Below are 12,500 nucleotides of genomic sequence, written 5' to 3'. Positions count from 1 at the left end.
AGTATTAGTATTAGGGAAATAAATGTATATAGTTGATATATTTCACTGAGTCCCTTCACGAGAACACATAAACCCAACAAATTGACTTGCTTGCAACCGAGTGGCTTCATAGCTCAGTTGGTAGATCACTGCACTGGCACATGATCGCGATCTGAGGTCATGAGTTCGAATCCAGTTGAATCCGCCGGCTGAATTTTTCACTTGTTTATAAAAGACAAGTTGCTTAAATTGTCCAGTAAGTGCAAAGATCACGTCACCCTTACATTGGTACTAGTGAGAGACAAAGGCATATCCTATATCTTATTTCAGTTGATGTTTATCGTTTAAGGTTAAAGTTTAAGATATCGCATTCTTCTGGAGGAGTATATATCATCCTCGAAGTGTGTTGAGTTACTGAAATGCGTTCTAGAGTTAGTCCTTTCACTTGATTGCCTGGTATGGCCGGTCAGTTCTGTCAAATGGAAAGCGCCCAAAGTAAGCCATAAGCGCTTCTCATAAAGGTTTATAAATTATTAGTTTAATTAGAAAATATCGATTCCATTCTTTCGACGATTCGTTAACCTTAAATAATACAGTGATTACTGACAAGGCGTCAATCTTTAAATGCTAAATGACCTTCCGGCAAGAGCCTGAGAATTAAAACTGGATTATTCTGAGCCCGTGAGTGTTTTGCGAAATCAAGTAGTTGACTTGCTTCGTAATGACTTACGTCTGCATTTGAGTGAACAGAATCGCACAAAACCATAATGACCAACACGGTGACTGCGATAAAAGCACCTCTTCAGCGTATACTTTGTGTTGATGCTTTACTGAGGTCGGCAAGCTTAAGGCCCTTATTACTTCCTTTGAAAACGGCCGATGAAGGGCTTCCTTGTCTACTAGTATCAGATCTGGTCTTCTTCCTGTGATATTCTTACTATATTGCAGTCCGTCAGAAGCTTCACCCTCTCATCATCTCATTATCATTGTCATTATCGTTATCATTTTCATCACTACAATCCTTTTGGATTGAAGAAATGCGGCTATTTTCTACTCTGCTGAAAACGACAACATTAACACCCAAGGAAAGAGCCATGAAAGTGAGCTGGCTTGCAGCGGCAGCTGGTTGTACCATATTTACGTCATGCATGCAAAAGGCAAATACGAATGAATGCAAAGTGTATTTTGTAAAATTCCAATTTTTTTTTTTTTACCAAAAGGTTCACAAAGAATATAGAGTAGCTGATTACACAAAGCACGTTCAACATTTAATGCTGAGAGCGGAGTCACAAACACGAAATGATGGGCTTATGTTAATGAGGGGAAATTTAAAACAAATATTCTCCTATTGTTTGAAACGATTTTGCCGTCGCAAATCAGTTAAAATCTGTTAAGAAGTAAAAGATCCCCATTTATAGTGACTCATTCAGTGTTATGTACTATTGTTCAGCATTAGATGAAAATTACATTTCCCTGGAAACTTGAAAGGTTTGGGAAAAAAAGGTTTGAAATTGCAATTAAAACATAATTAACTTTGGGTAACAGTTTCCAATGTATCAATATAAAATGAAAGTTCAAATTTGCGCCCAAGAAGTTTAAATGAGAACCAAACGTTTCGAGGGTACTCCCTCTTCATCAGTGGGCTGAAAGCAACTGAAATAAATCAATTGCTTTCAAACCACTCATGAAGAAGGAGTACCCTCGAAACGTCTGGTTCTCATTGAAACTTCTTGGGCGCAAATTTGAACTTTCATCTTATATCGATCCTCATTAGTGCGCAGCACAGTTTGTTCGAATTATAGTTTCCAATGTATGCTTGTCGACATCTCGTTCTTAACAGTTTCCAGCAAATGTTGATTATAAGTGGAATTACTACAGAAAAACATCTAAAATGATTCCTTTGCATTAACTGATATCTATTCAAGAAGATTTACAATCAGATGTTCGTCGTAGCGAAATCGTGAAACTCTAGTGGTAACATTGCCGAGGTAGTTAATTTGAATGAGAATGTCGCGTACCAGTGACCAAAAGTAAACCTTAAATAATAATTTTATCTCCTAACTAAATCGGCTGTTCTCGAAGTAAATCTCATTGGTTATAGATGAAGCTAACGGATTTCGTCCCACCGTTTTACAACAACGGAAAAATTTCACAAACGCGCGCCTGTAATCTGCTTTATAAAATGAATATATTAACGGGTCTGCTAATGCGTTTCCAACTAGAGAATAGAGCGAAACTTGAAGAAATGCATCGGGAATTAATTCTGGAAAACCGAAGACTCCAAAAACGTTGATAATGATCAACGGAAGCCAGCACACACCGAAAGTTCCTCCGACCAGTGCAAAGACTTTGGCAACTTTGACTTCGGTTGTAATATTTGCAACCCTTTTTCTTGAAGGCTGCCGAACTTGTTTTGTCTCGTTTTCGATTCTCAAATTGGTCTCTGACATTTCAATCATCATCTTTACTTGTCTTCTTGTTTCACGGAATATTTTACTGTACGCCCAGCATATCAATATTGTGCAAATTGTGACAATGGATATCAAGACGCCTTGGTAGATACGTTCGGCAGACAGTTTGATGTCCTCACGATACTCCCAAAATATTGGAATAATTGCCAGCAGCAGGGGTATCGTCCATACTAGGGCCAATATCTTGTAAACTATGGTTCGTGTTACTCTGGATCTGTACTTAAGAGGGTTAATCACAGCTTGGAAGCGGTCCCATGTAATTCCGCAAAAATTAAATAGATATGCAAGGAGGATATAGGCAATTATATAGGGAGTGACTGCCAAGTTTGCTAGAAAGGTTGGTAAGAACACAGTTGCAACCATTAAGTCACTGATTGCCAGGCTGACGATAAAAGTGTTTGTTATTGTCCGAAGAGCACGGTAACGACCAAACAGTACGCATACAAGAGCATTTGAAATCACAACAGCGCTTCCTACGACTGTTAGCGAAATGGCAGTAGTAAGGTCAATCTCTGCTGAATCGTCGTTGCCTTTTTGTTTTGACACGTTGGTGTTAGTCATATTGCCATCTGGGTTCTGCATATCCTCTTGATATCAGGCCCTTTAAATATGATTTAGCTTCCGCGGAGAAGCAGCAAAGAAGGTTGTACCGCGGAGCCTTGTGCCACATATAAAAGCAGCATTCCGAGCTCAATGCTTCAGCTAGAGTTCACGGCTTTTCAGAATCACACGGAATCTGCAAACAAAGTTTCGAGGTGCTCTTCATCCCTGACGACGCAGTGGAATGGGTTGCAGTACGGTGAATAAAGGTAGGGGTTAGAGAGGGAGGTGGGGTGGGGCACATCATAATTTTGAGAGAACCTGCGGGGGGGTCAGAGCTAATCTTGACGCTGCTGGAGGGGGGACCTATCTAATTTTTCTTTGGTGAAGCTCATTTTAGGACCCCCCTTCCTGATAATTATTGCACAGTCCCTTATGTCGATCCTCATTAGTGCACAGCACAGTTTGTTCGAATTATAGTTTCCAATGTATGCTTGTCGACATCTCGTTCTTAACAGTTTCCAGCAAATGTTGATTATAAGTGGAATTACTACAGAAAAACATCTAAAATGATTCCTTTGCATTAACTGATATCTATTCAAGAAGATTTACAATCAGATGTTCGTCGTAGCGAAATCGTGAAACTCTAGTGGTAACATTGCCGAGGTAGTTAATTTGAATGAGAATGTCGCGTACCAGTGACCAAAAGTAAACCTTAAATAATAATTTTATCTCCTAACTAAATCGGCTGTTCTCGAAGTAAATCTCATTGGTTATAGATGAAGCTAACGGATTTCGTCCCACCGTTTTACAACAACGGAAAAATTTCACAAACGCGCGCCTGTAATCTGCTTTATAAAATGAATATATTAACGGGTCTGCTAATGCGTTTCCAACTAGAGAATAGAGCGAAACTTGAAGAAATGCATCGGGAATTAATTCTGGAAAACCGAAGACTCCAAAAACGTTGATAATGATCAACGGAAGCCAGCACACACCGAAAGTTCCTCCGACCAGTGCAAAGACTTTGGCAACTTTGACTTCGGTTGTAATATTTGCAACCCTTTTTCTTGAAGGCTGCCGAACTTGTTTTGTCTCGTTTTCGATTCTCAAATTGGTCTCTGACATTTCAATCATCATCTTTACTTGTCTTCTTGTTTCACGGAATATTTTACTGTACGCCCAGCATATCAATATTGTGCAAATTGTGACAATGGATATCAAGACGCCTTGGTAGATACGTTCGGCAGACAGTTTGATGTCCTCACGATACTCCCAAAATATTGGAATAATTGCCAGCAGCAGGGGTATCGTCCATACTAGGGCCAATATCTTGTAAACTATGGTTCGTGTTACTCTGGATCTGTACTTAAGAGGGTTAATCACAGCTTGGAAGCGGTCCCATGTAATTCCGCAAAAATTAAATAGATATGCAAGGAGGATATAGGCAATTATATAGGGAGTGACTGCCAAGTTTGCTAGAAAGGTTGGTAAGAACACAGTTGCAACCATTAAGTCACTGATTGCCAGGCTGACGATAAAAGTGTTTGTTATTGTCCGAAGAGCACGGTAACGACCAAACAGTACGCATACAAGAGCATTTGAAATCACAACAGCGCTTCCTACGACTGTTAGCGAAATGGCAGTAGTAAGGTCAATCTCTGCTGAATCGTCGTTGCCTTTTTGTTTTGACACGTTGGTGTTAGTCATATTGCCATCTGGGTTCTGCATATCCTCTTGATATCAGGCCCTTTAAATATGATCTAGCTTCCGCGATTTAGCTTCCGCGGAGAAGCAGCAAAGAAGGTTGTACCGCGGAGCCTTGTGCCACATATAAAAGCAGCATTCCGAGCTCAATGCTTCAGCTAGAGTTCACGGCTTTTCAGAATCACACGGAATCTGCAAATGTGTTTTAAAAGTGACAACAAACATTCCACTCTCTTTCTTTACAAGGAAACACGTTTTGTACACAAATCAAATATCGTCAAAAGTTTATGTTAATTTGTACCATAAGCTCTTCGTTAATGAAAGGATATTCTGTTTTCGCCCAATCGTTATGTCCATTTGCAGTGTTTCATTTGACACTAAATTATTTTCGTTTGTCGTTCTTGCTTTCATTTGGGACAGGTGTAGATTTTCCCTTTTGTTTTTTTGTTTTTTTTTTTCGACAAACTAATTCACGTTCTCAATGGAACGAAAAGTAATCTTACTGCCAGAAAAGCCAAACTCTTAATAGCGTCAAAGCGTTGTTCTTTTGAAAATAAAATATATAGTAAATGTTGAATTTTGGTTAATAGTAACAACTTGAGAACAAGCAGAAATTGTCGTCCACCAGCTTTGTCCTGGTCCAGATATTATTGGCATGGTCCCGAAATATTCTAGCCTTCGTTTATGTGGATTGATTTTTTGAGTTTATGTTCCCTTTAAACTTCAACGATGGCAAACTAATGTAGTACAAAACCCAGTGAAATAAAGACATTAGGGATAAATGCACTATTCAAACCATGCTTCATTCATGCACATTATAACGACAGGTTGTAAAGTAATCGCTTAAACTATCCTTTTTTTTTTTTTTTAATTTCATCGATCAAATGTGATCAGCGTAAAATATTGTATGCGTTATAAGCCCTATTAAACACGAGCCTTTTTTTTTCGTTTGAAATTGTGGAAACTTTGCTGTTATGTTATAGATGTTTTTTTTATTATTATTATTTACTAGTCTAGCAACCAACAAATTTATGTTGCCAAATTCTACGTCTTTGGATTGAAAAATCAACAGTCGTCATATTTCTACTAATAAACCATCCGATGGCAAAGGTGGAGCGTTTTTGCCAAAAAAAAAGAAGAAAAAACAGGAAGTCCGTTTTTTAAATTTGAGTCTGACACCACCGATTCCGCGACAAAATTAATGTCATTTTCATCCCCAATTTCAATCTCGTATTCAAGAATCAGCAACGTTAAGTTATACCCAAGGGAAGAAATCACTGCCACAATTCACCAATTGGGGTTCTGAATTAATAATAGGTTCAATCGAGGAAAAAAGCAAAAAATATTGAATGGTCGATTAAATGGGCTGTCATGTTAGCGTGGCCTTGTTTGTTTACTTTTATAAAAGGTGTTTCATGTATTAATAATACTGCGTTTAAATGCGACATTGCTACCATGGATACGAGTTTTATGAGGATAAAGCCAAAGTAAATAATTTATGTGTGCTATCAAATTGACCAAACAATTGAAGAGAATTTGGCAAATGTCCATGGAACATTTAGAAAGATAGAAGGCTTTTTTTGTGGACTTGAAATGATGTTGTACTCAGTGCAACTCGTCTGCTCATTAGTTTAAACCGCAAAGTAATTGAAACAGATTAATTTTCCTGTTTAAACGTTACGGCTTCCGAGTAAACGGGAAAATAAATCCTCTCATCAATATTTCAACAAACCTTTCGCAATGTAACAATTACCTTTCGTATAACTACATATTTATTACCGTTTGTTTCCAATTTCTGATTCGATCGATTTTGTTCGATTCCGGAAAATTTTGTCGGAGGAATCTCGTCATCTGGGCATAAAAAAACATTAAGTGGTGTTCCATTGCACATGCGCACAATATTTGATGTTTGCTGTCATCTTGTGTACACAGAAATATTTTGAGTTAAAACATCAATTTAAAATCCCTTCATGCAGAAAACAAAGTGCTTAGCCCAGGATACATCTTTTCAAAGCAGATAGTCAGACCTAACGCTAAAGTCACTGCTGCAGGCAAGGGAAATATAACTGGTTTGGGTGAGGAAAATCTCAATCGGCGAGCGTTGAAGTGCAATCAAGATAAGACAGCTTTGTTTTTATGCTAGTCTTTCAGTTGACAACATGCAGGGAAGAGGATCCGGACAAGAATAAACATAAAAAATATTTAAGCAATAGAGGGCGTTTTCCTTGTTTTCATAGCCTCATCTAAACACGAGGAAGAGTTGAGAGAATTCTAGACAGTTATGCAAACATAGGACGCAATTGGCAAGGAAATGCTTTTATAAAATATTTCTCAAAAATAATTCGACAAATGAAGAAAATGCAGCGTTTTTTTTAATTCTTGATTGAAAAAGATTTTCTTTATACACGCTCGTATTTCCTACTAGCCAATCAAAACGCACGTCTGACAAGACATAACCAATCAAAATTCGTGTGATGTCACAGCCGTGTTTACATGCTTTCATCTAAACATAGCTATTGCCTGATGAGAGTGCGCGTACTATCTTAATTATTTTAGAAAATGCAATATAAAAGCAGTTCTTATGAATACGTCTACCTAAAAACTAAGACAAAAAACAAGTGAAAGCGTTTGTGCTTTTCATGCACGCAATGTGGGAAGGCACATTTCTCGCTGGAATTTTTTTCATTAAACTGTCCCACATCACTGCTCCACCAAAACCTGAGAGTCTTTTAGAACTAGCGATAATATAAAATACATGACATTTCGACGACAACATGTCACCATTATCAAATGCAGAAAATACCGATTAAGAATGAGATTAGTATTTTTATATATAAAGAATGAAAGTTTCAAAATGCATCCATTCGGAGTAAAACCTATAGGTACGAAAAGTAAAGTATAGACTGGACTAGGTTAAAAGTTTCGCTGGAATGGAGTCTGTTTGACTATTTAGGAAAAGTGTGTTGAGAAGAGGCTACATTACAGTTAAACGTTTTACCTGTCCTTTACATCTTTTATATACTATATTAAGTTGTGTCCATTCGTAAAAGAAATTTTGAACTTGAATACTCAAGATTTTCTTTATTGAGTGCCTTGTACACGAGAATAGACAAGATCATCGATTTAACGATTATGCCAAACTAAGATCGCAACTTGAAGAAGTTATACTTATGTGCGTACCCCAATTCAGTAGGCCTTATTAAAATTCTCCCAAAGCAGGTGTTTTCTTACGGTTCTTAATTTGAGTGTAGATAGATCCTTTTTTTCAATCGATTTGTGAAAGTACCGGTATATGGAATAAACTGGGTCTTTCTATTGGATATAGGAAGAAATCTGTAATTGTGACGCTTGAAAACCCAACACTTCAATCCGATGGGCCCTGCAGGTGTGGGAACTAGAAAAGCAAAAGTCTATTTGTAACTTGTTGAAATTGCAGTGCAGCCTCTAACTAAAGATGAATGACGCCGGGAAGGCTCACATACCCTTAATGAGTTTTCCGCCCAACTGCTAATCATTGGCTTGTTTCGGTCATCTCGCGGTGTTAATGGAAGAAAAATGGCTATTTAGATAAATCCTACTTATATTTAGAGTAATATAATCTATGATTATTCAGGCCAGCTGGTACGAAAGATGCAGAAGCAAAGATGGTAGCTTTTAACTAAAAAGCTTCCATTTCCCTATAACATAGGCTGTTGTTAATTTTGTGTGTTTCTCCATTTAACATCACTCGTAAATGTATAGGATAAATAACGGGGGAAAAAATATTGAAAAAAGTTTAGGGGAGGCTATCAACAATAAAACGCTCTCCACTCTTTAAGCACTTTCTTTTCTGGATAACATGAGGCAACATCTACCCAAATATCGCCCAACACTTCATTTTGTCTCACATTTTGTGTTACATTTCGTATTCCTAACTCCTATGGGGCTTCAGTAAATCAAAGAGAATCAAATTCAAGATTAAGAAGGTGCTTATTCATTTCAGAAATTAAAGCAACAACGTTTTGGTGTGTTGCCACAGGTGTGGATTATTTTGGTCTGAACAACGATTACAAAACGGTTAGCCTTTAGTTGATTGTGTTTCTCGAGTGCTATTAGTCTAGTGGATATCAGACGACGCGTAACGCGAAACGTTCGGATTCGGTTCTCGCACTCTTCTCAATCTCTTCTTTGTTTTCATCTTTAGCGTGAGTATCAGTTTGTTTCATGTTATTTCACAGCCAAGGAAAAGTTTATTCCGGTAGATGTTATATCATCCTCTTTTTGGGGGGCGAATAAGTTTCATTCTCATCTCTTGTTCGAAGAAAGACTTAGTCAGCAAGTCACGTGTGCAGATCGTTAATTTTTTTTGTCTTTTCCCCAAACGACAACATTAGCAAATATTATTCACCTTTACATTGGGCCATGTTGTGGTCCTTAAACATGGAAGGCTTTGTACATTTTCATTTTCTTTTGCCGGTTTTCTTTTAAGAAGCATAAAAACAGGAAAGTAAAGTAAAGGAACTTGTAAGTGTCTAATCTTCTAGCGTTGGAGCACTAATTCGGAACACAAAATAACAAATCAACGCAATCAAATCAAATTTTGGTTTTTGAGGAGAGGGGAAAACCGAAGTACCAGGAGAAAAATCTCTCAGTGCAGAGAAAAGAACCAACAACTCAACCCACATATGACGCCGAGTCTGGGAATCAAACTCGAGCCACATTGGTGGGAGGCGAATGCTCCCACCACTGCGCCGATGCGTTTCGTTTGGAAGTGATGGAACGAGATCTCGTTCGGTAGAGTGGAAATAGCTGACTCTGAGATAGAGTTTTCGGGACAAGCGTGTGCACGTTCGATTCCCGCAGAGGAAGAAGGATGTTAAGCTCACCCTCTCTTTTAAGCCCCCTGCTCTCCTTACTCTCTTATTCTGCAAAATCGAATTATTAAGTGATAGACTGTTTTAGTTAACATATGGTAAACGGCTCAGCGTGCACTATTGAGTTATGCTTCTAGCTTCTTGAGTGCTTAGCAAACTCCCAAGTGCACTATAACTCAATAGTTCACGCTGAGCCGTTTATCATTTGTTTAATAACATAATCGTTAACACCACTCCTGCGTGTTTCGCGTGTATTTGCATAAATCAAGTTTGGTCAATAGTCGATGTCAACACAACAGTTTTCGCAGTCAAAAATTTTATTGGAATCAACAATCATTTGCTCTTAGGAGAGAAAACATTTCGATTTTCTTGCGAGCGTCGACACAAACACGCTGTCTTTGCACATGCTTCCCATCGGTTGAAAGCTATCAACCTATCGCGAACAGCGCGACTTTTCCAAGCCAAACAAGCGACGTTACATTATTTCAGCTCAAATGGCCGATGAAATAAATCTCAAAAAGAAAATCTTCATTCCAAAACACTATTTACCTTCCTGTAGTGTCTTCCCTGGTCTCATAAAATCCATTTCAATTCCGCGATTTGGCTTCAATATTTGAGTAGAGTTCAGATTTTGTTTTGGAAATCAAAGCAGTACAAACACGAAACGCTCTTTCGTCGCTTTAAGTCCGTCAATCCTCCTTTTCCACTGCTGATTAATCTTTAGGGATATATCTTTCTATTTTGAGCTGTGTAGAAGTTCCCCTATTCTAAGAGGAGGAAAATATGTCTTGGAAAATTAGGACTGATAGGCTAGTGACTGACTCGTCCCCAGTTGTCTCTCATAGTCTTATTGATTTTTGACGAGGGATGCGCGGGGGCGAGTGTGGGGGGTGATGGGAAGGCGGAAAGGAGAGAGAGGACTGGGAAATCCTGTTTTCAAGATGGCGGACGAATCAATGGCGGATTTTGTCCCAAGTGAGAATTTCGAAGATAGGCCTTTTCACCCTGCTTCTTTTAGTGGAAAATTGCCTTGTCCGCACATATCATGTAGAGGAGAAGCCGGCAAAGTGTTTTTCGAGGAGAAAGGGCTCGCACAACATTTTCGAGCAAAACACGTCAGAGTATTCTTTGACGAAGAAAAATTTACACGAGAAGCGTGGCGGCTGTTTAAGTTTTTTCACGGCCAAGAAACAAAAGAGCACCTAGAAAGGCTTACTACAGAACGCGGTCTTCAGGTTTGTTGTCAATATGTCTTTTGTTGTCGTTGTAATGCATATATTTTACGCTTCAATTCTCAATGAGTATTTATGATACAATAGAGGATTACATTGAAAGTTACTTTACAACACTTCTGATGGCCATATAGACCAAAAAATTGCATAAAGATATCCACTTAATGAAAAGAAAGCGATATCGTGCGAAAAAACGACTGAATACGACTTCGCACAACTTTTCGACTCGTAGAACAACTTTTCGACAAATGATTTCCCAGTCGTCTTCCTCTCTCGTTTTCTCCCTTCCCATCATGCCTTCGTGCGCCTTCCTTTTCCGCGTGAAGACGACTGGGGACGAGTCAGCGCTATTGACGGCATTTCTTCTGTCCACGATCTCGGAAAGTTGGATCGCACGTCAGCTGTCGTCAGCAAGCGTGCACCCATGGGACAAATGGTAAATGACCAATTGGCCAATCAGAACGAGGTCAAACACATTTTCGCGGGAAATCGGGAAGAGAGTAAAATTAAAAGAGGATTTACGGTATTAATTTAACTGCATATATTTCTGATAAATCGTCCGAGATAGTTTGCGCGAGAGGTGAACCTGGACTGACTGACCTGAAACGCGGCGGGTTAACATTTACCGTATGATAAACGGAATTGCGTCGCTAAGCTGTCAATTATATTCAGGTAAACCTAGTTGTGTTATATTGCACGTTACTGTTTTTCTCCGTACCGCTTTTTGCGAGATAGCGTCGAACTTGATGCTCAGTTGGTACTTCACTTGGAGGTGGCAGACAGTTGCAAATATGGCGGAACTCGTTTCGGAATGTTCCGTTCATGCCTGCATAGATGAAGGGGTTAACTGTTGAAGAGATGAAGACCAAGAACATAATAAATAGGGTGACGTTCCTGGAAAGACTGACAAAGAGCTTGAATCGAAACATCAAGGCAATGACCCACAGCGGTATCCAGCAAAATGCGAAGACGATGACCACGACGAACAAAGAAATACTGACTCGTAATTCTCGCCTGGATATGTTCACGAACACGCTGCTACCGTTTGGCAGCGATGGAACGAGAACCTTGGCGTGTTTTCGTGTGGTTTTGAAAATTTTGTAGTAGCAAATTGCGGTGACGATGATAGGGCCAATCACAAATGCTGGTATAACCACACTGTAATGAATAATTTTGGCCGTTTCTCTTAGATGCGTTGTTGTGCAGACAGCATAACCAGGCACGAACCGCATTTTCTGGTTTCCCACGAAAATTTGCGTGAAGACGTATGCAATGACAATGGCGTACACGGACCCGATCGAAAGCTGGCATTTTCGACTTGAAAATAGCTTTTGATACATGTTTGTCCTCACGATTCTTATATATCGATTGAAGGCTGTAAGCGCTATTAGGCATGGAGATGCGTACATGTTGAAGACAACGAAAAAGCCTTGGATGTTACAGAACACATTGCCAAAGATCCATTCGCCGGTGATCAGCACGACGGCGGAAAAAGGCATCACCAAAACAGCAGAACTTAAGTCACATGCCGCTAATGCAACAATGTAGAGGTTTGTGGAAGTCCTGAGACGTCGGTTGCGATAGACAGCCCAGCAAATCAGAGCATTTCCAAATAAAGACACCACATTTAAGATTACGAGGGTAGAAGACTCAGCGATTACGAATCCAGTGTCCCTCGGGCCTAGGGACGAAGGCATCGTCACGACGTCGACCCACAG

The 12,500-nt window shown here is 39.2% G+C and overlaps 4 protein-coding genes across 6 annotated transcripts in view; 1 reads left to right on the top strand and 3 right to left on the bottom strand.

Moving 5' to 3' along the window:
* Positions 1-12,500, top strand: part of LOC138033219 (uncharacterized) — an 84,518-nt gene that overhangs the window by 7,497 nt on the left and 64,521 nt on the right. The window lies entirely within an intron of this gene.
* On the bottom strand, positions 910-3,188 carry LOC138032566 (D(5)-like dopamine receptor). The gene has a single exon (XM_068880272.1). It carries the CDS (start codon positions 3,030-3,032, stop codon positions 2,037-2,039), a length of 996 nt encoding a protein of 331 aa, XP_068736373.1. The 5' UTR covers positions 3,033-3,188; the 3' UTR covers positions 910-2,036.
* LOC138032567 (D(5)-like dopamine receptor) lies at positions 3,333-4,915 on the bottom strand. Its single transcript, XM_068880273.1, has one exon. The coding sequence runs from the start codon at positions 4,719-4,721 to the stop codon at positions 3,726-3,728; it is 996 nt and encodes a 331-aa protein (XP_068736374.1). The 5' UTR covers positions 4,722-4,915; the 3' UTR covers positions 3,333-3,725.
* Positions 9,858-12,500, bottom strand: part of LOC138033227 (melatonin receptor type 1B-B-like) — a 12,134-nt gene continuing 9,491 nt past the window's right edge. For all 3 annotated transcript variants that reach the window (XM_068881000.1, XM_068881002.1, XM_068881001.1), the window contains exon 2: positions 9,858-12,500. This exon is cut by the window's right edge and continues 8 nt beyond it. In XM_068881000.1, the coding sequence (XP_068737101.1) occupies positions 11,451-12,479 (1,029 nt within the window). In that variant the 5' untranslated portion in view covers positions 12,480-12,500 and the 3' untranslated portion in view covers positions 9,858-11,450.

This window comes from Montipora capricornis, chromosome 14 (assembly GCF_036669925.1).
Source record: "Montipora capricornis isolate CH-2021 chromosome 14, ASM3666992v2, whole genome shotgun sequence".
NCBI classification, from domain to species: Eukaryota; Metazoa; Cnidaria; class Anthozoa; order Scleractinia; family Acroporidae; genus Montipora; species Montipora capricornis.
The sequence above is the reverse complement of the archived record's forward strand: the minus strand, read 5'-3'. Positions and strand labels throughout refer to the sequence as shown.